At 45.1% G+C, this 19,043-nt stretch overlaps 1 protein-coding gene across 3 annotated transcripts in view; it reads left to right on the forward strand.

The window, feature by feature from the left end:
* The window catches only part of PLEKHG4 (pleckstrin homology and RhoGEF domain containing G4), an 86,014-nt gene that overhangs the window by 13,386 nt on the left and 53,585 nt on the right, over nt 1-19,043 (forward strand). For all 3 annotated transcript variants that reach the window (XM_021541127.2, XM_021541125.2, XM_021541126.2), the window contains exons 2-6: nt 410-607; nt 6,828-8,946; nt 14,103-14,318; nt 18,050-18,173; nt 18,917-19,010. In XM_021541127.2, the coding sequence (XP_021396802.2) occupies nt 410-607; nt 6,828-8,946; nt 14,103-14,318; nt 18,050-18,173; nt 18,917-19,010 (2,751 nt within the window). The remainder of the gene's footprint in view (nt 1-409; nt 608-6,827; nt 8,947-14,102; nt 14,319-18,049; nt 18,174-18,916; nt 19,011-19,043) is intronic.

Raw genomic sequence — 19,043 nt, forward strand, 5'->3', positions numbered from 1 at the left:
GACTCCAGAGTGCAGGAGACTGAGGAGCTTCAGCCTACTGCAACTGCCCTTAGCCCACCAAGGAGCGTACCCAAAACGTGGAGCTGGTGATCGCCCACCCCACGGCTGTCTCGCTCACGTGCTGCGGTGAGGTCTAACAGCCGCCCCACCCCGCGCAGGCAGGAGAAGGACTTGCTGCGTAAGCAAAAGCTGGCAATTCTCGCTGCTGTGTGCAGCACTCTGCGAGCACTCCACTCCTGTTTTGGGAGAGCTTTTTTTGTGTTAACTTCGATCGCTAGTCCCAAAAGAAGCTAGAAAGGACAGCACTTGGCTCTTTTGATCTTCGTTCCTCCTGCGTTTGGAGATGGCTGCGCTCCTGGGTGTTGGGCAGATCGTGCTCTGGTACCACTAACACTTTCTCTCTCGGCAGGATTCGGAGTCGCTGGACGGCTGCATTCAGAGTACGTTATCAGCACTCTACCCTCCATTTGAGGCTACCGCAGCCACTGTTCTGTGCCAAGTTTTTGATGTGGTGGAGAAGACGTACCGTGGGGATGGACTGCACTACCTCATAGACTTCCTGATTCCAGCCAAGCACATCCTGCAGTGCATTCAGCAGGATGCCTGTGTGAGTACATCATGATCTCTAAGGCCTGTGAAGGCTTTCTTGGAGAGTTTTCTTTCTGCTCCTGTATGCAAAACGGCTGGCAAAAAGCGCTTGAGTATGTATGGCAGTCTAGGTGGGAGGGCAGGCAGACAATTAGGAAATAGTTGAGAAATTGTTGTTGAAGCTTAACCCTTCATAGATCAGCAATCAGGTGTGGAGCAATGCTCTCCCTTTCCATAATCAGGAACACCAAGGGCTTAAGGGATTCACAGGAAGAGGTTTAGCAAAATGTTTGCTAGATGTGTCTGACTGGGGTGGCCTCTGACCCCAGCTGTCCCCTGGTCTTGTGAATGTTGGGCTCCTGTCACTGGCACAATGACGTGCAGGGTGAAATGCTTCCAGTCGGTGTTTTTCTAAAACTCCAGCTTCCCTTTGATGGTTGCTGGAATGGTCACAAGGCTTGGTAGCCCCGAGGAGTCACGTTACATTTACTGCCAGAATGAGTCCAAGATTAACGTGTTTTACTGTTGGGAGTCTAAAATGTTAGAAACGATGAGTCAAACACCTCCATCACAAAACTTGGCTCGAAGTCTGCAAGATGAAACAAACCCAACCAGCCCAAACAACCTAAAATGTGGGTTTGTTCTAACGTTTTTGTCTCTGGATGCAAAGGGGGTGTGTGGCCAGTCTTTCAATTCAAGTCCTCATGGTAGAGGGCAAGGAATTTCTAGGAGGAGGAAAAATATGGAATAGAGGCTGAAATAGTCAGTTAATAATTTGTTTCAAGGAAGTGAAATACTGGGGGGATAGACCCATCACATAGGATGGATCCATGTGAGCTAGGCATCTTGAAAGTTTGTTTTGGTGGCCCATATTGTCATATTGGTGTTTGTTGCCCCATCTTGTCGCCAGTCTCCAGCTTGGTGCCAGCCGTCTTTGTGAATCGAGGAGGATCCAAGGTGGTGCATGACCTTGCTGCTCTCTCCCACATGGAACACTGGAATAGATGTTATTCCACCAGTATCTGTAATTGGAGCTTCTAATTCTATGATGCATAGTGTGTTTTTCCCTTTTAAAGGAACAAAAGGCTTTTCGTTTGTACAAACTGGTAATTATTTCAAGATGTTTCACGGCTTTCCCCAAAACACCGCCCTCGCTGAAGGAGCCACGGTAGCAATTTTCCCACTTCTCGAGCTCCCGGCAGCTTCCGAGCAGCCGGCGGTGCTTCGGGCAGGTGAGGCGGTGCAGGGGAGGCAGCAGCGAGGGGCGCTCAGCGCGGCTGTCCCTGAGGGGAGGTGCCGGGGCCGGGCTCGAGCAGCGCACGGCAAAGCCCGCGGGCCGCCCCGCCGCCCTCAGAGAGCGCGGGGCGGCGGGGCGGGCCTCGGCCGCCCGCAGCCAATGGGAGGACAGCGGGGGCTGCAGCAGCCAATAGCAGCGCGGGGCCGCCTTGACGGGCACGGCGGCTTCGGTAGCGGTTGGAGGGCGGTTGGAACACGAGGCGCTGCAGGGCTCGGCCGTGAGGCGGGAGAGGTGCGAGGGCCGTGGGTGCTGGGCGTCCTGAGCAGGGAAACGTGCGAGGGTAATGGGTGCTGGGCGTCCTGAGCAGGGAAACGTGCGAGGGCCGTGGGTGCTGGGCGTCCTGAGCAGGGAAACGTGCGAGGGTAATGGGTGCCGGGCGTCCTGAGCAGGGAAACGTGCGAGGGTAATGGGTGCCGGGCGTCCTGAGCAGGGAAACGTGCGAGGGTAATGGGTGCTGGGCGTCCTGAGCAGGGAAACGTGCGAGGGTAATGGGTGCCGGGCGTCCTGAGCAGGGAAACGTGCGAGGGTAATGGGTGCTGGGCGTCCTGAGCAGGGAAACGTGCGAGGGTAATGGGTGCTGGGCGTCCTGAGGCGGGAGAGGTGCAAGGGCCATGGGTGCTGGGCGTCCTGAGCAGGGAAATGTGTGAGGGTAATGGGTGCTGGGCAATTTGAGGAGGGAAAGGTGTGAGGGCAATGGGTGCTGGGCATCTTGAGGAGGGAGAGGTGTGAGGGCAGTGGGTGCCGGGATCCTGAGCGGGGATAGGTGTGAGGGCAGTTGGAGCTCAGGCTCCTGATGAGGGAAGTGTGAGGCCAGTGGCACTGAAGAAGCCCAGGATGCTGGTGGCCCACTCGGCTGCCCTGGCGCATGGGCTCAGGTGCCATGGAGGCATGGGGATGTCTGTGGTGGCCTGTGGCAAGGGGAAACCTGCACGGTGGGGCTGTCCTACTTGTGCAGCATGGTTTGGGGAAGTGATGCTGAGACACGAGCCGTGCTTGGAGGCCTGCCTGGCACTCCCTGGCCACAAGATGTGGGGTTGGTTGGGCATCTTCCTTTAGGGAGGGCTGCACAAGGCTTAGCTTAGTATTGGGGGCTTTTGGTGAGGTGTGAAATGTCTGGAAGAGTTGTCAGCAAGATCCTTTCTTACTTGGTTGTGACCCTTTCTGGTCGTGACTCATGTTTTTTTACTTCCAGAGCGATAGTACAGGGAGATCAAGGGAAGCTCTAGGTACCTTGTACCCACTTTAGAGTTGGGCCCAGGCTATTCCATATTTTATTTAAGGGTCTGCTTGTTTGATCTTTTAAAAGAATTATTTCTTATTTATTAAATTTATTTAATTTGCTGTGGTCTCTTCTTCCCCAAACCTCCACTGTATGCCCCTTCATCTTTACAGTCTGAAATCACAGAGGACTGTTTCTTACTAATTGCTTTTTGAAAGTCTTGCCTGCCTTTTAGAAAGTCTAAACATAAACAATACTTCCTCCTTAGTTTGTAGTTTAGCTCTTCTGTGTGAGCATTTCCTAAACACACTAGAGGGAAAAGAATTAACTAATGTCTGAATGACTACTGTAGAAAGTCTTGAGAGCACTAGATCTTTTGTCAGCCTCTGCAGTGACAAAAGTGTAAATGGCTTCATGAAGTTCTAGACAAGTTCATGGGTTTCAGCTGGGGGTATTAAAATCACCAGCCTGTGTGTGATTCCTCAGGGGCTGGAAGGGGTATTCCAAGGAGGTCTGTCTCTCTTAGCACAAAGTTAAAAAACAGATTTTGCCCCTGGCTTTGAGGTAACATCCTGAGCTTTGGTCTGTTCCATCTTAACCATTGCTGTAGCTTTAGAAGATTCCACCTTTGTGCCATTTTTGTCATTGGTGCCCAGCACTTTCCTCAGCCAACTTTATTCCTGGGTGTGGAGGGTGTTCCTAGCACTCCTCTGGTGGGCCTGGTTTGGACATGAGTGTTTGGACGTGAGAAAAGCAAATCCTTGAGGCTCAAAATGAGATGTTAAAGGTACTGTAATAAGCCTCTTCACATAATCTTCCCTTTGAAGGTGCATTTTGGAGCAGGAGCAGCATGAGGATGCTCCACTTCTAAAGTTCTAAAGCTCTGTAATGTTTAGGCTATTGTGGGACTTGCATTCCTGTTTTGGATGTTACTCTGGCTCTTGATGCAGTTTAGATTGTGGTTTTGTAGGGGTTTTCAGGAACTTCAATGCATTCTGCATTTTGGTTTTGGTGATTTTATTGCTGAGTTTTCTCCTTATGAGTCAGTAGGCAGACAAGTAAGCATCTAAGCAGTGAGGCTGAGTTTTTGAATTTCTTAATATATGAATGGCCCTCCAGTGGGTTACTCTGCATCCAGATTTTAACAGATAAATCTCTATGTCAAGTATGTGCTGATGGAATTCAGCTTTATGTTTATGCTGCTGCTGATTGCATCTTTCACTTTTCAGTCCTATAAACTATAATAGTTTGGGAATTAATCTTCATTTGCCTCTTCTTCCCCTCAAAGACCCTTGGTATAGACCCTTGGCCTTTTTATACCTACTAGGAGATACTATAATGGGAGAAGAGGGGTTGGTGTGCTGCAGTGGTATCTCTTCTGGAAAACTGCAAATTGCTCTAGTTTAAGACTTATGTACAAAATCCTTGATCTGGGCACTTTGGTAGGAGCCACAATCTTTGTTGGCTGAGGTGCTGTGTTAGTCTTGAGCTTGATGTAAAAGTCCATGAAATACATTTAGCCTAAGACCTACTGGAGCCAGAAGCAGCTTGTACAAACTGCTGCAAGAGGTGGTCTTGGTTTGCTGAGTTTAACTGTATTGTGGATAAAAAGAACTTACTGACAGAGGCATCTGTGTCTTACAGATCAGAAGGCCTGAGAACATCAGACTGCCCAGCTTAGCTGTGCCTTTGAGGGAAGTACAAGCAACTGTGTGTTAGGTTATAGGGCTTTTTGGTTCTAACTTAATAGAAAGAGGAAAGAAGGGGAGATGTGTCTGCTCTGAGTCAAGGTTTGAATAGAAAGGTAATATTAATATGATCCTTCAAGTAAATGAAAAGTAAAGTAAGGTTCCTTTTTGTAGTGACACAGTGTGTAAGTACATCAGCTGGGCAGTAGCAGTAAGTGAACAGAAGTAAAACTAGACTGAACTTGACTATTTCAAAGAAATAGGACTGGCAGGTCTCCATCCTGGAATATGGAAGAAGTTACCATATAATGCTGAATGGTAACAGGGATTTTATTGAATCTGTTAAGTCAGGACTAGTAACAAAATACAGAGAACAAGCTGAGCCCACAACATTGTGCACTGAGCAAGGACTGAATTAACTGACCCATGAAAAACTGAATAACGTTTTCATGTGGTTTGCTCCATGGCAGGTAGTGTCACAACAGCCTTTTTAATAAACCAGCTCTCTCTAGAGAGATAGGTTTAATTGTTTTATCTCTGCCATAAAGGATTTATTGTGGAGTCATATGGAAGATTAATTACTGTGTCAAAGGGATTGAGGTTTATGCAAGAATTGCAAGATGGCTACAAGCTGGTGAAAGGGAGGGAGGATGTTTGTACTGCAGGGAAAATAGAGGCAGGAGTCATGAAACACACAGTGCTTCTCATTGATGACCTTGGTATAAAAAGCAAGAGTATGTATGGCACATTTGTGGTGAAACCAGCCTGGGACACACAAACAGTAACCTGGAAGAGGAGAGTGATAAACGCATTGTACAAGATGAGCTCTAAAACTTTGTACTTAAATTTTGTAATGGTAGACTCAGAGGGCAAGCATGTGCCTCCACAAAGTGGCAGACAGAACTTCCGTTACGGAGTTCATCAGTTGGAAAAGAAAAACCAGTAGGTGACTGGGTTACTGTAGGAGATGTGGGATCTGAGCTTTGAGAGATGCTTCTAGGACATTTGGGAAGTGCTGGTGCCATTATAGACAGTGTTTTGCAGTGCTTTGCACAATGAACAAATGGTTTTTAAGAAAAAGAAATGGGCATTACAAAGGAGATACTTCAGGCACACTGAGGAGATGATGAAGATAGACTTGCTAAGGTCATGTGACATGGGTTAATAAGTCGAAGCAGTAGGAACACATCCAGAAAACACAGGGTAGAGGAAGAGGAATTACTGAATCTGAAGGATGATTTGGGTTTCTAAGCCTACGAGCAACTTTGCTTCAGGTGCAAGGAGAGTTAGAAGTCTGTCGGGGCTGAAGCTAAGGCGTGATGAACATAAGAAAGAAATTGCTTTGTGCCAATACCTGTTGTTTCAAGGTGTCTGAGGATCCAGGAAGTTCCTTTCTTTTCTCTGGTTTCTCTGTTGTATGGCTAAATACTTGAATGAATTGAATCCAAAGCCTTGTTGTACAGAAAACGATGAAATTAATTGTGGAATTGATGGCTTATATAATGGCATATACCAATATGGAAAATCAAGTTCAAAGCACTGACATTATTTTTTGAAGTTGTGATAAAGCTGTAAATAATTCAGTCAAGTCAGTTCAGCCATGAAACTTCAGTTCTTTTATTTGGGTGGGATTTGTCTAAGGTATGGCCTGAGTGCTGCTGTGTTTTGGGAATGAGGAAGTTGCTGGTATGTTAAGTGTGGTTCCTCACAGCTTGCTGATGGCACTTTCTGCCTTCTTTCTCTGTGGTTCTGCTGTACTTTCTCATTTGCAGCTTCCTATCTCCTGTTTTGTCTTTGCACTGTCTTCTTCCTTTTACTGGGATGTTGCAGCCTCCCAGTGTAACTTGTGCCCACCTGTCCTGCACAGGTGGTTTGTGTTGGTCGCTTTTCTTATTTCTGCTTTTTAAAGAGCAGACCATAGTGTGGAAAACTTGCCTACACCAATAACCAAAGACCCTAAATTCATCTGTTTTCTTGATCTCTCTTACTGAAAAGCTTGAGCTGGTGCTGAAAATGCTTTCTCTTGTCTCCATAGGCTCAGTACTGCGGACTGCTGTTTCGCCATGCGGGCTGGCCCCTGTGTATTCAAGAGAAGATTGTAATCCAGCTGGCTTCCATTGACTGGCAAATCTTGAAGCCTGGTGACTTCTACCTGCAGGTGGTCCCCTCTCTGAAGAAGCCTCCACGAATTGTATTGAAATGTTTGGCAAAAGATAAGCATAATGTAGAAGAAGTGGTGATTCCAGAAGTTTCATATACCTCTATTTTTACTCTGGAATGGTTGAGTACATTCAATGGAGAGCGGATGGGCATAGCACTGGAAAATTGTTTACTAACCACTGATGACAAAATATTTCGTGTCCCCTGGGATAAAGTGGTTAATCCCGAATTTATAAATAAACCAAAAATAATTGAAGACAATATCATCTCTCCAGAAATAACAGAGGAACGTTCAATTTTGTGCCTCCCCACGGACCGTACTGAGCGCAGTTCACCAGACCCGAGGTCTCAGAATCTACAGGAACTAAGCACAAACCGAGACAGCCCTGTCATTAGCAGCACAGCTCCACAGTTAAATGAAGCTCTGGTCAATGGTGTCTGTACGAGTCCTGTGACTCAAGAGAACTTGGGAAGTGACCTTGAAGGGGAGTACGTTGAGCTGGCAGAAGTTTCACTGCCCAGATTTGAGCCACAAACAGGATCTTTGACACCATCACTGGCATTAAGTTATCTAACTCAGCCCAGGGCACGAGTGAATGAGTCTAAAGGCAAGCACAGATTTATTGTCATACAAGACAGCACCTGCTCCAAGAACTTAGTTCAGTCAGCACGTATGCAGAAGGAGCACTGTCAGATGGACACTCTGAGCACTTCTACAGAAGTTCTCAAAAATGTTACTCCATTGGAAAGCAATGAAGTGATGGCACATGGAGAACTGTCCCTAGAAGGTCAGCTGATACCAGCTGATCCTGGAAGTATGGGTGATAACATTCCTGTGGCTGAGCCTCCTGCTTGCCGTGCAGAAGATTCATCTGCAGAGCAGGAGACTCACAGTGAACACTCAGTGGATTGGCGATATGCTTTATGCAGCTACAGTGATGTGTGTGCTGGAGATGCTGTCAGCTGCAAGGCACGAGTGCCTGGTGCCCCTGGAAACATAGAGAGAGAAAGTGATGGACTTAGAGAAAATGCTGGTGTTGAAATATTGGAGCAGAGTCCAGAAGTGATTCTAGATGCTACTGCTGCTAAAGAGGAAGTGATGCAGGGAGTACATGCAGAACCACTGACTGAGCGTCAAAAGGAAGTGATGAATGCTTCTTCTGTATCTGTCCTAGGGCCTTTGGGACCATGTTGCACACTAAAGGCAGCTTCTGATGTCTCTTGCCAGGGTGTTAGTGGAAGTGTTGAGCCAGTTCGGGTCACTACATTGCCTGAGAATTCAGATGTAGGTGGCGAGAGAGACTCTCCTTCAGGGAACATAGCAGATGAAAGCGCTTGCTGCAGCAATAATGAAGTAAATAGCAGTTCTCCATTAAGTCCTCCAGAAGAGAGCCAAGGAGATGTAGATGAATTTGAGGTGGGAAGAAGGGACAGACAAGAGGAAGTGAAAGAGTGTAAAGAAATGTTGAATGTAAATGAAAATCTGACTAGTCATAGTCACTGTTCTGTGAAAGCTCCAGCAGATGGAACCTTGCTGGATGGTGAAGAGCAAGAGCATAAAAAGGCTGAAGAAGCCGTACCACTCAAAACTGCCCAGTCAGCAGAGGGGAATCAGATGGCAGAACACTTAAATAACAGTGACTTGTTGGTTCCCAGTGCACAAGAAGAAGACTCAAGTCTGTTCAAAACCCAGAGGTCTGGAGGGAGGTTTGAGGAGCCTCAAAGATTGGTGGAAATCCATGGCTGTGAAAGTGAAGAGAACTCTGTGCTGAACCTGGAGCGTGTTGCAATGCAGGACTTGCAGGGACAGGTGGAGAACCAGGAAAGTTGTTCTTTCAGGGAAAGGTTGAAGACTACAGCCTCAAAACCACTGGAATCCATTGAAGAGGAATTGGAGGGTGGACCACTGTCCTCAGGACCTGCTGAGGGGCATACAGAGCCTACCACCCTGCATTCCCAGGCAGAGGCATTGTCTGGGGCATCACCTTCTAAAGGTACAGCCATTGGATGTTTGTGTGGTTGTGTTTGGTAACATGGATTGAAAGCAAAGTCCTCAAGGATTACTGCTTGAATACTACTTATCAGGCAAGATTTGATAAATACATCTGGGAGGTTTTGGGGTAATAACACAAAATACTGGGAAGTGATTAAATTTTCATTTTTTGTGGCATGAAATTAGCTTTCTCTTCACAGGTGGTTTTATTTTGATATTTTATTTAATAATTCTTTGCAAATTTACATCGGTACAGAATGAAGTTCCTTTGGAAGAAGCTTTTAATTTCAGTTAATCTGATTGCTGGTGGCCTCCTCCCACTTACATTCATGATCTGTAGAATGTGTGAGGAGAGACTTGTCTAACTGTACAAGTCTTTCATAGTTGAAAACTGACTTTAGGAAGATGACTGTGGCAAGAGGAAGCAGCAGTGGATGCCACAGTAAAATACTAGCTGTGTAATGTGACCTGAAGACCGACAAATGTGTGTACTGATAACTAATTTAGGCAGCAAACTGCAGAGCTGAGGGATTCCCCCCTCTTCCTTGCCTTCCCCTCCGGCATGCTTTCTTCAGCTCGATTATGTTTCAAGTAGGAGCTGTTTAACTTGAGTGGGAGAGCACAGAAATTAAGCATCTAACTTCAACTCAGATGGAATGTTCAAGCAGGTATTACCCAGATTTCTCCATGTTTGGATTCCTGAGCTGGAGTTGTGCTACTTCAGAAGGAGTTGAGAGGGCAATCCAGGTGTCTGCCTTTTGCACCAGACTGTAGGCAGGCAGTGTGTAACCACACAGGCCCGGTGTGGGCTTAGCCCAGCTCTGCTGAGTCTGGAAAGCTGCAGCTCGATATGCAGATCACACAGAGGAGCGGGTGTGTGGCGGGGGCGGGTGGAACATGCCATTCCAGTTCAGCAGCTCTCATTCCCTGAGACCCCTGGCTAGGAAAATTACCCAGCTTGAAATGTTGGAGTGAGGACTCTTGAAAGGGTTGGTGTATGGACCCATGTTGCTAGGGCATGTTTGACCCTCTGGGGCAACAGCTCCAGAGCTGGTTGTCTTGGGATGTGCTGCCACTGTAATGCTTGCCCTGGTTCCAAATTATAAGGCCAAGAGCTGCAGTATGATTCCATTTGACTGCACACACAGCTGCTTCTTAAAAGTGCCCAAAGTAACAAATCTGCTTCTCAAAAGTGCCCAAAAGTAACATTTTACCTGATGTCTTAGTGACCTTCTAATGGAGCTAAATTAGTGTTCATTGATTAAAATAAAATTTCATTAACATTTGCATCAACCTAATTTAATTCTATAGTTAGGCAAGCCCAGGGTTACCAGGCATTTCTGATACTTTTGAAGTGACAAGCATTTCTGTGAACTGGAGGGATCAGCTCAAAAGTTTCTATTTCTGCAGTGCACATCTCTCTGAGCATCTATCACCATGAACAGGAAAAAAAATCCTACCTTCTGCCTACCTGCGGGTCTTGGTGGATATGTGCCAGGAAGTACCCATGCTGTGGGTATCCATTCCCCCATCCATTCCCAACCTGAACCTGGCCTGACTTCATACTTGCTCAGAACCAGGCCTTGGAACACCTAGTCTGTGTTTAGTGCTAGGTGGACACTGCTCATGAGTGCTGTGGATACTTGTTCAGTGTTCCCATCTCTTCTCTTTTAAAATTAACCAGGTCTAGCTCATTATAAATGTCATGTTCTCACTGGTCCAAAGAATAAATCTTGGCCACTGCAAGATTTCAGCAGTGATGGACCCCTCTGGGGTACACACAGAGTTTGTTTTTAATGAAAGACAACACAAGTGATTCTGGGGATTTGGCTGAAATCAGTGACATTTGTGGCTTAAGTCTGCTGATGTTAAACTTGGGCATCGCAGTTTAAGAAAAATGCAAACCTTATTATCTCAGTGTTTGTAAAGCAAAAGAAACAACCTAAATTGCCAGGAAAACCACCCAAACTATCCAAGTAAACTTTTTATGGTAAAGGGCAACTCAAGTATCTGTTAATGCTGGCGGTATTTCTTAAACACTATAGCTGGCACTATAAAAAGCTTAATCCATTAAATTACATTTGATTGCTTTGACATCCAAACAAACCATCTCCTTATCTAGCCCCATTAAACCCTCAGAGATGTACTTACAAGATAATTCTGAGATAAAATTACAAAGCAAAGCAAATGTCTTACAAATGGACTTTACTTTTCCAGCAAGGCAGTTCTGTAGGTTAAATTCTCTGTGTCTTGTTGAGGCTACTATGATTGGAAACTGTGGGTATCTTGCCTAAACTATAAATAACAGCAAAGCCTAAGCTTTACTGGGTCAATTCAGATCTGAAATTCACACCTCAGCAGCAGTGGGCAGAAGCACAATTTGCTCTGTGTGAGGTGGAGGAGCTTGCTTGTTGCAGCAGATATTGTTGATTATGTCAAAATACATGTTCAGAACTGGGGCATCTGAGTTTGCTGTGTCTGCAGGTTTTTTCCTTGTCCCTTAACTCTCTCCCTTTACTTCCATTCTCAGTGAGCTTATTTAGTGCACAAATAGAGTCTAACTTAGAAAGACTCAGATATAAATAGGAAAAAGTCTGAAGTCAAATGTGAACTGTTTTGAATTGGTGGCTTAAAATTTGCACTTGTTCCATTCACAGATAATGTGACTGCTCTTTTTTTACTAATGACTAACATCTAAATGAAAGTGGATTTTGAAACTTTGCAGCTCTGGAAAGAATTCCTCTATTTTGTGGGTGGAAAATACCTTGATATTTAAGAAATAGTTTGAAAAACCACATTGGGGCATATTCAGCAGCACCTGTTAGGGCGTTCTGTTCCTGGTCCTGGTTACTACCTGATGTTAGCATAGGTGATACTGGTGCTGGGGCAGTTTGCAGGGAAAATGCTAATGTCTCTTTGAAATGCACACAAGCAAATCCTCCTCTACCACTTCCTTAACCTTGGGGAAAGGTGGAACCTGCAAACACGGCAAATTCAGATGTCCCTGTTCTCAATTTGCTTTTAGATGTAATCCTCCGCATTCTACAATTTCCTCTTTAGTGAGTGCCTCCGCCCCACATTGCAAATAACAAACAGTGTGCTTGGTGTGCTTGGGCCTGTTTGGGAGAGCTGGCATCTGCAGATCTGAGCTGGCCTTCAGAAGCTCGGGGAAGAGTTTTGTTTGGGCAAGATGTGCATAGTCTGGAGGCTGCAGAGCTTTAGTAAAGTTTCCCCAGGGCTGAAAAGCCTCAGTAATGTGACTGTGTGTGGTGGGCTGAGCAAAATGTTTCTCTCCTATATTTTGGGAGCTGCTGCCTCATTTCTAAGAGGTATCCAAGGCAGGACTGTCACATACATTTATGTATTTCTCTTGCGCTGGCGTGTAACCTATGTGAAACACATCTATGTTCCATTTTTTTGTCCTCTTTAAATCTCAGATTTGGTTCTCTTTACAGACTTTTCTCATTTAATACAGACCCCTTTACTACAAACTGCTGTTCTTCTTATTGCCAGGCCTTACAGCTCATTGCAAAGGTGATTCCGTGTTCTCCTAGAAAGCTCTTAATGTGAAACCTTTGGGCACAACTTCCATGTGATGTTAAAAATATCAGTGCCCCTCTAAACGCTGCTCAGGAAGATGTAGCAGTGTTGTCTGAAGTGGATGACCTCTTGCATCACTGGGAAGTGGAGGCTGAGGTAGCCCTAGGAACAGAGTTGGGCTCTGGTACAGCCCAGAGCTGGGCAGAGCCCTGAAGCCATGACAGCAGCTTGTGTGGCCAAAAGCAGCAGATGCCAGGCTGGATCCCAAGAGGAGTGAGCAGCTATTCTATCATACCCTTGATGGTGCAGAGCCTGGGAGCTCCTCCTAGTTTCCCCCAATGCTGCATGATTTGTTGCAGTGAGCCATGCTGCTCAGGGCACTTCTCTCACCCATTTTAGCAATTTTGAAAGTAGTTCAGGCTAAGCCTCAACCTGTAAACCTCCTTCACTGCTAAAACTTGTATTGAAAGCCACTTCAAGGACTGCTTTGTTCCTGGTCCTGCTCTTTAATGAATTATTGGAATCTGTTAGTAAATAAACTGAGTCAAGTGTCAGCATTGTTAATGCAGCAGGAATGTAGGATGGCTGAAATAAATTTTAAATGGCAGTTAAAATGTCTGACTACAGAGCAAGCAAATAAATATTCTGCTCTTATTTTCACAAAGAAAGGTTGATATTTTTGTTGGTAGATACTGAAGTATCAGGTTTTGTAGTGAAGTATAGTCTTTTATTTAGTATAGCTTTCTGTAAACACAGGGGTAGCCTAGTTGTGTACTTAGGATGCTAAAGATCTATTACTGAAGATGTATTGTTGGCTTCTAATTCTTGTGATGTTGGGAAATGGGGAATAATAGTTCTTGCACAGTGGGTAGATACTTTTTTCTTCTTTCTAGATAATTTTACATGAAAATTGAAACTTGATCGAACTAGCCTTAGTTTCCATGTAGTAGTCAAGATATTTAATTTTAGAATTAACTGATTCTGATAACTTATACTTTAGAGCTGAGGTGTCAGACAAAGGAATCATTTTCTGCAGTTCTTGAGCCTTTCTTCAGTGTTTTTAAATGTGTTTCTGACTTTCATATTAAATGTTAATTTAAAAAGGCTGGACAAGGAGAACAAGGTCTCTTTGGCTAATTTCCAACTGATTTGTCAGCCTTCAGTTGACTTCATATTTTCGGGAACTAATCTGAAAGTGGTGTTGGGGGAATAATTCTGTCCTGATGGAGTAGCCCTCCGTGTCAGAAGCTGGTTTATCACTTCAGTATGCTCAGGCTGCTGGAGCTCAGCCAGGGACTTGCACTGTGCCAGACTTCCAGGCTGTGAGCAGACATGTACTGCTTGATATGTTACCTTTAAAAAGGACTTTGACTACAGTAATCCCCATCTGAATTGGACTTTTATACTTTGCAAACTTCACAATAAATTGGTTTCTTTTTTTAGAATTACAGTAGTATTAATGTTATAACCAGTTTTAGAACATGCATGCTACTGGCTGAAGGGCTGGAAGAGTTGCAGAGTGCTGGAGCTGGGAGCATATCCCTCCCCAGTCTGGAACTTATGTGGGATTTTTTGGTGGAGCTCTGCTCGAGCTTCTGTTTGTTACTTGTCTTACAGGGATGATGCCAGAAGAGACAGAGATGAGAAATGAGGCAACTGGCACACGTGTGTCGAAACCAGTGAGTAAAAGCAGTGCCCTGGAGGAAACTTCACCTCCTGTTACTCCCCCGACATCCCCAACTTCTGGAACTGCCTGGGGTGGTCAGTTTGCACCTACCATAGTCAAGGATGTGAACCCAGAAGTGCTCAGGAGTGGAGTTGCCTACCTGCCTGGTGAGTAGCTGAGCCAGAATGTGTCTTGGAAATGTGGTTTGTAGGAGGGCAAGGGAGATGAGCCTCCTTCTGCAGCACTGGAGACTGGTGCCAATTCAATTTATTTCACCCCAAACCTCTTTAGAAGTTCCACTTCTTGAATCCTCTGAAGTTTCCAAATGGGCAGGACAGGAAGTAGAACTTCCCTCCCATTATGTTAATTTGCTCTCAGGAGTCTCAAAATGTGTGAGTCAGAAATGCCAAATCTGTGGGCTCATACCAGGAATTCAAAAAGAGCAGAGTGAGGGTGCAGCTAATGATGGGCTGGTGGGCCTGACATCAGACCTGGTCAGAAGAATAGGAACTTGATTCACTTGCTAGGTAATTAAAGGATAGGAATGTAGAAGATGCTCTTTGACAGGACTCTTGAAAACCAGTTTTATTCTTGGTAATTAGAAGTTTAGTTGATTAAATGTAGTGACGTAGATATAATAGATTATTAGAAAACATTGGATTTCATGACACATGATGTTGAAAGGAATATCCCAGTGAAGTGGATGAGCAACATGTAGGGTGAACGATAGTGTAGCAAAATAGCAGAGACAAAACCAGCTATCAAGGGAGAACTTCCAGAATTACTCTGCCAGAATCAGGTTGTAGGTCAAATGTTATTCAATGTTTGCATGAGAAATGAATATCAAATAGCTGCAGATAAAATGTCTGCATGGGACGAATACTGGCAGAGGGGTGAACAAAGCTGAGGCTGTTGGACAGAGCAGCCAGGATTGCTTGGTGTACAGGCCCCACACAAGACATCTTTGTGTTTAACCAAACATGAAGTAAAGCAGAGGAAGTAAGATCTACCTCACTAGTGAGAAGCAGCTTTTGGCAGCTCTGTGAGGAGCCCCTGTGGGCTTGTCCTTTCAGAGCCAGTGAGAGCGCTGTTCAGTGTGGGGCAGGAGGAACTGCATTTGATCAGCTCAGGGGCCACGTACGCGTTGAAAATTGGGCAGAGAGCCTAACCTCAGAGAAGAGGTGAGGCAGACTGTGCAGTGTGGAGGAGTAGGGAAGGACAGCAGAAAGACAGCACAGACATCTCCCAGGTGGTGCTGGGTCTGCAGGACCCATTTTGACCTCAGTTGTGTAAAGGGGAGGAGACAACTAGACAGATTAAGAGACTGATTTTTTACGGCTGTATTCTTGTTGATGATGCCTCTGAAATTGTTTGGGCTGTATTGTAAAAGGAAATGGTAAATATTAGAGATGTTGCAGAGAAGGGTTACAGCCCTTTCTTGTAACTAAACTGGGTGTCTTAAAACAAGAGACTGGAAGGTTGTTTATCTCATAGGATATTGAGAAAGAGGTGAAATCACCTTTGTACCAGGAAGGAAGAAGGGAGTTAAAACTTTTCCAGTTTTTGGAAGAAGATGAAATGGAAAACCAGGGGCAGGGAAGAGTAATGGTACATTCAAACATCTAACTTTCATTAGGGGATGAATTGTTACAACAAATTCCAAAGGAGGATTTTTAATCTTCTGGTCTGCTGATCAATTTGGACATATTTATGCTGTATGTAACAGCCCAAAAAGTTACAGGATTAGAGAGGGTTTTCAGAGAAGCTCTCAGTCCGTGCTGTTGCAGGAGTCTGACCATGTTACCTAATGCTCCCTTTGTCACAGATTCCTATCATAATGTACCACTGTTAAATGAGATGAAAGCATTTGAATATGTGATGAAGAGATACCAAATGCACACAAGAAGCAGGATTTGGTTTGATACTGCTTCTAAGCAAGTTTTTCTCTAAGGAGGGAATTATGTTTCCTGTAAAAGCACTATCAGATTTGAATTACCTCTCTGCCTCTTTGGGGTTACAGTGGGCAATCCTCACACCTGAGGGAATGTACTCACCACTCAGTTAAATGGTTTATGTTAGTCAGTGATAATGATACAGTAATTACTTTAGAAAGAATAACTTCTATAATGAATGATGAATAAGAGCTAAGTAATAAACTAGTAGCTGATGTAGTTAGCTGAAACTTCCAGGATAGTTTCAGTTTTGGATTATGCCACTGTTGAAGACCCTGGTGGCTCTGGTTGCTTTTTTGACCTGGTCAGGCAATTCTCAGACTACTAGGTGGAAGTTCAAGGTTTAATCAAATTCTGGTGGTGCCCAACCTGCTTGATGGACACATGTTGCTTCAAAATTAAAAAGCTTTGATTAAGCCATTTTCCAGTAATTGAGTGCTTTGATTTTTTTATTTTATTTTGTGATGGTCCCTTTAGCTTATGAAACAAATTGTATTAATGAGGTTTTTCTAATTTTGTTCCATTTCTTTGATTATGCAGCATCCAGGCTACAGTATTTCAGGAGTAATAAAAGTCCTCCTGAATCACACTGATGATGAAAGATTTTTGTTAGCAGGAGAAAGCCTGTGTCACAATTTTGGTCCCTGAGAGGTAGAAAACCCTGCTTCAAAATGGTGTCCATCTGTGTCCATGGCCCTTAATCAAGTCATGTCCCAGTGACAGATTGAGATCACACTGGGACAGCTTTCCATGCTCGTGGCTGTGCATCTGTGTCTGTTTTACCTGACAACTCACATGCTTGTCCCTGGGGTGGGGGAGAGAGAGGTGGTCCAGGACAGTATCTCCTGTGGTAGCAACAGAGTTAAGGAGAGAAAGAAACAGGTTTCTCTAAGTTGGTCTTTTACTTTGGATTTCTGCACCCCCATCCTTCTTATACTGTTTGTATGACAGGAAATGGCTCCTGTTCTTGTGAATTACTTTTCACACAAAAGAGGTGTTGCCCCTCCTGTTCCCCAAATCACTTGCTTTCCCAGTTGCTTGAGAAGGCTTACTGCATGTACTGCTTGATTTTGAGTCTCGGAAGCAGTTCTGGCATTCCACAGTGCTGTGTCCACCTGCTTTTTACTCTGCTTTTGCGTCTGGAGAGGAGGCTGGACATAATCCCAAAGCTGGCACTGTTAGGTCCTTCTCCTCCTGTGATAAGCTGTGACTTCGGACTTTTGGAAGATGGGTGGCAGAGAAGCATTGTCCTTCCTGGCTAATTGAAGCAGAGGGATTTCTCCTTCTTGAGTGTATCACAACTCAGCTGGGTTGCCCATACTGTGCTGTATCTATTCCCTGGGTACTGAGCAAGCTCTGCACCTAATGAAAGCCTAGCACTGCTTGTGCCCTTTGTCAGAGCTGTAGGCAGGCAGGAGTGTGCTCCTGGACTGTCCTTTTTGCAGCCTCTGAAGTGGAGCTCTGGACTCCTGCTCTGGAGCTTTGCTTGCAGGAGTGACTGGTTATATGCTGGGCTCAGACCACAGCTTGTTACAGAGTGCATGTCCTGCAAACCTGTCTGCATTCTCTCATCTGACAGCAATGTGAAGGTAAAATTCTCTATCTTGAATTGGTGAGATTTCTGCTTTTCGTAAGATTGTCATTAGGCAACTTCAGCCATGTTTATGAAGAAGGTCTGTTTGGGTGGAAGACAGCAGTACAAATTTAACACTAACTCGAGAGAAAGACAAGCTGAGCTCATCTGCTTCACTCTGGGACAGCATTTGGGTACTTTGGAAGTGTGTTTATAGCCTCCCACCATCTGCAACATACAGTATATTGAGTTCTGTGGAGGATTGCCAGGAATGTGGTGGGGTCTTCGTGGGAGAATATGAGGCATACAGACCTGGGACCAGGCTCTGTTGAATGACTTGTGTGATTTCCATCTCCCCCCGCTCTTTTTACAGGTACGAGAGACAAATCAGGACGTGCGGTGGCCATAATAACGACAAGGAACACAGCCTGGTTAAACCCCCACTGCAATACCACTGAGCTTGTACGCCTTCTTCTGTACTTGCACAGCATCCCAAGGTTTGTGATGCTCTTGGGCTGACAGGACAGACAGCTGCTGCCTTGTCTGCTTTGCCTTCCCAGGAAGTGGGAATTTAGGCAGGAATGGAAGGAGGTTGACTTTAGTGGCTTAGGAACTTGGTCCAGACAGTCCTGAAATTACACAGGTGGGAATCTCCTGCTAGGGTGAACAGGCTTGTGTTCAGCAAGCACTTTGCCTATTCTGTATATGCTGCATGCACATGGTGTGATATAATTGGGTATCTACTGAATGTTTTCATGTGTTACCATGAATCCAAGCCATTCTTACTATCCTTCATTAGTTCAGAAAATGGGATTTGGGAGCTATCATGGGGCAGTCATGCAGCAGCTCTAGGATAGTGTTGTGACATGATATTTTAAGGCTAGGCCTCCAAGCTGAGAGGGTGCTACTCTCCTGAAACAGTGAGGCTGAAACCAAGCTTTCCTCTGAACACAATTAGGAAGAATTTGTTTTCCTGTGCGGATTATCCAGTGGGCATCAGCACCTTTGCCATCAGTGACACATTCTAGGACTAGGAGAAATGGGAAATTGGGTGGAAGTCATAGAATCATATGGCAAAGGTAAAAACTGAGCAATCATTTGGTGGTTTCTGTGTATATATTTTGTTTAGGAGAAGGTGGCCAATTAGTTCCTGTTATTATAAAGCCATAATGTACTGTCTTTTTCACCTTGCCATGACTGCAGGGTGAGAAAGGTGACCTTTTTATCTTTGTCCTTGCAGACCAGAATGTCAGGCTTTGGGTCTGACTGTTCTTGTGGATGCTCGTCGCTGTTCGCCCGTTCCTGCTCTCTTCAAGGCATTCAGCACATTGCAGGTGAGCCTCGAGCTTGGGCAGAGGAGCACTGGC

Source organism: Lonchura striata, chromosome 13 (genome assembly GCF_046129695.1).
Source record: "Lonchura striata isolate bLonStr1 chromosome 13, bLonStr1.mat, whole genome shotgun sequence".
NCBI classification, from domain to species: domain Eukaryota; kingdom Metazoa; phylum Chordata; class Aves; order Passeriformes; family Estrildidae; genus Lonchura; species Lonchura striata.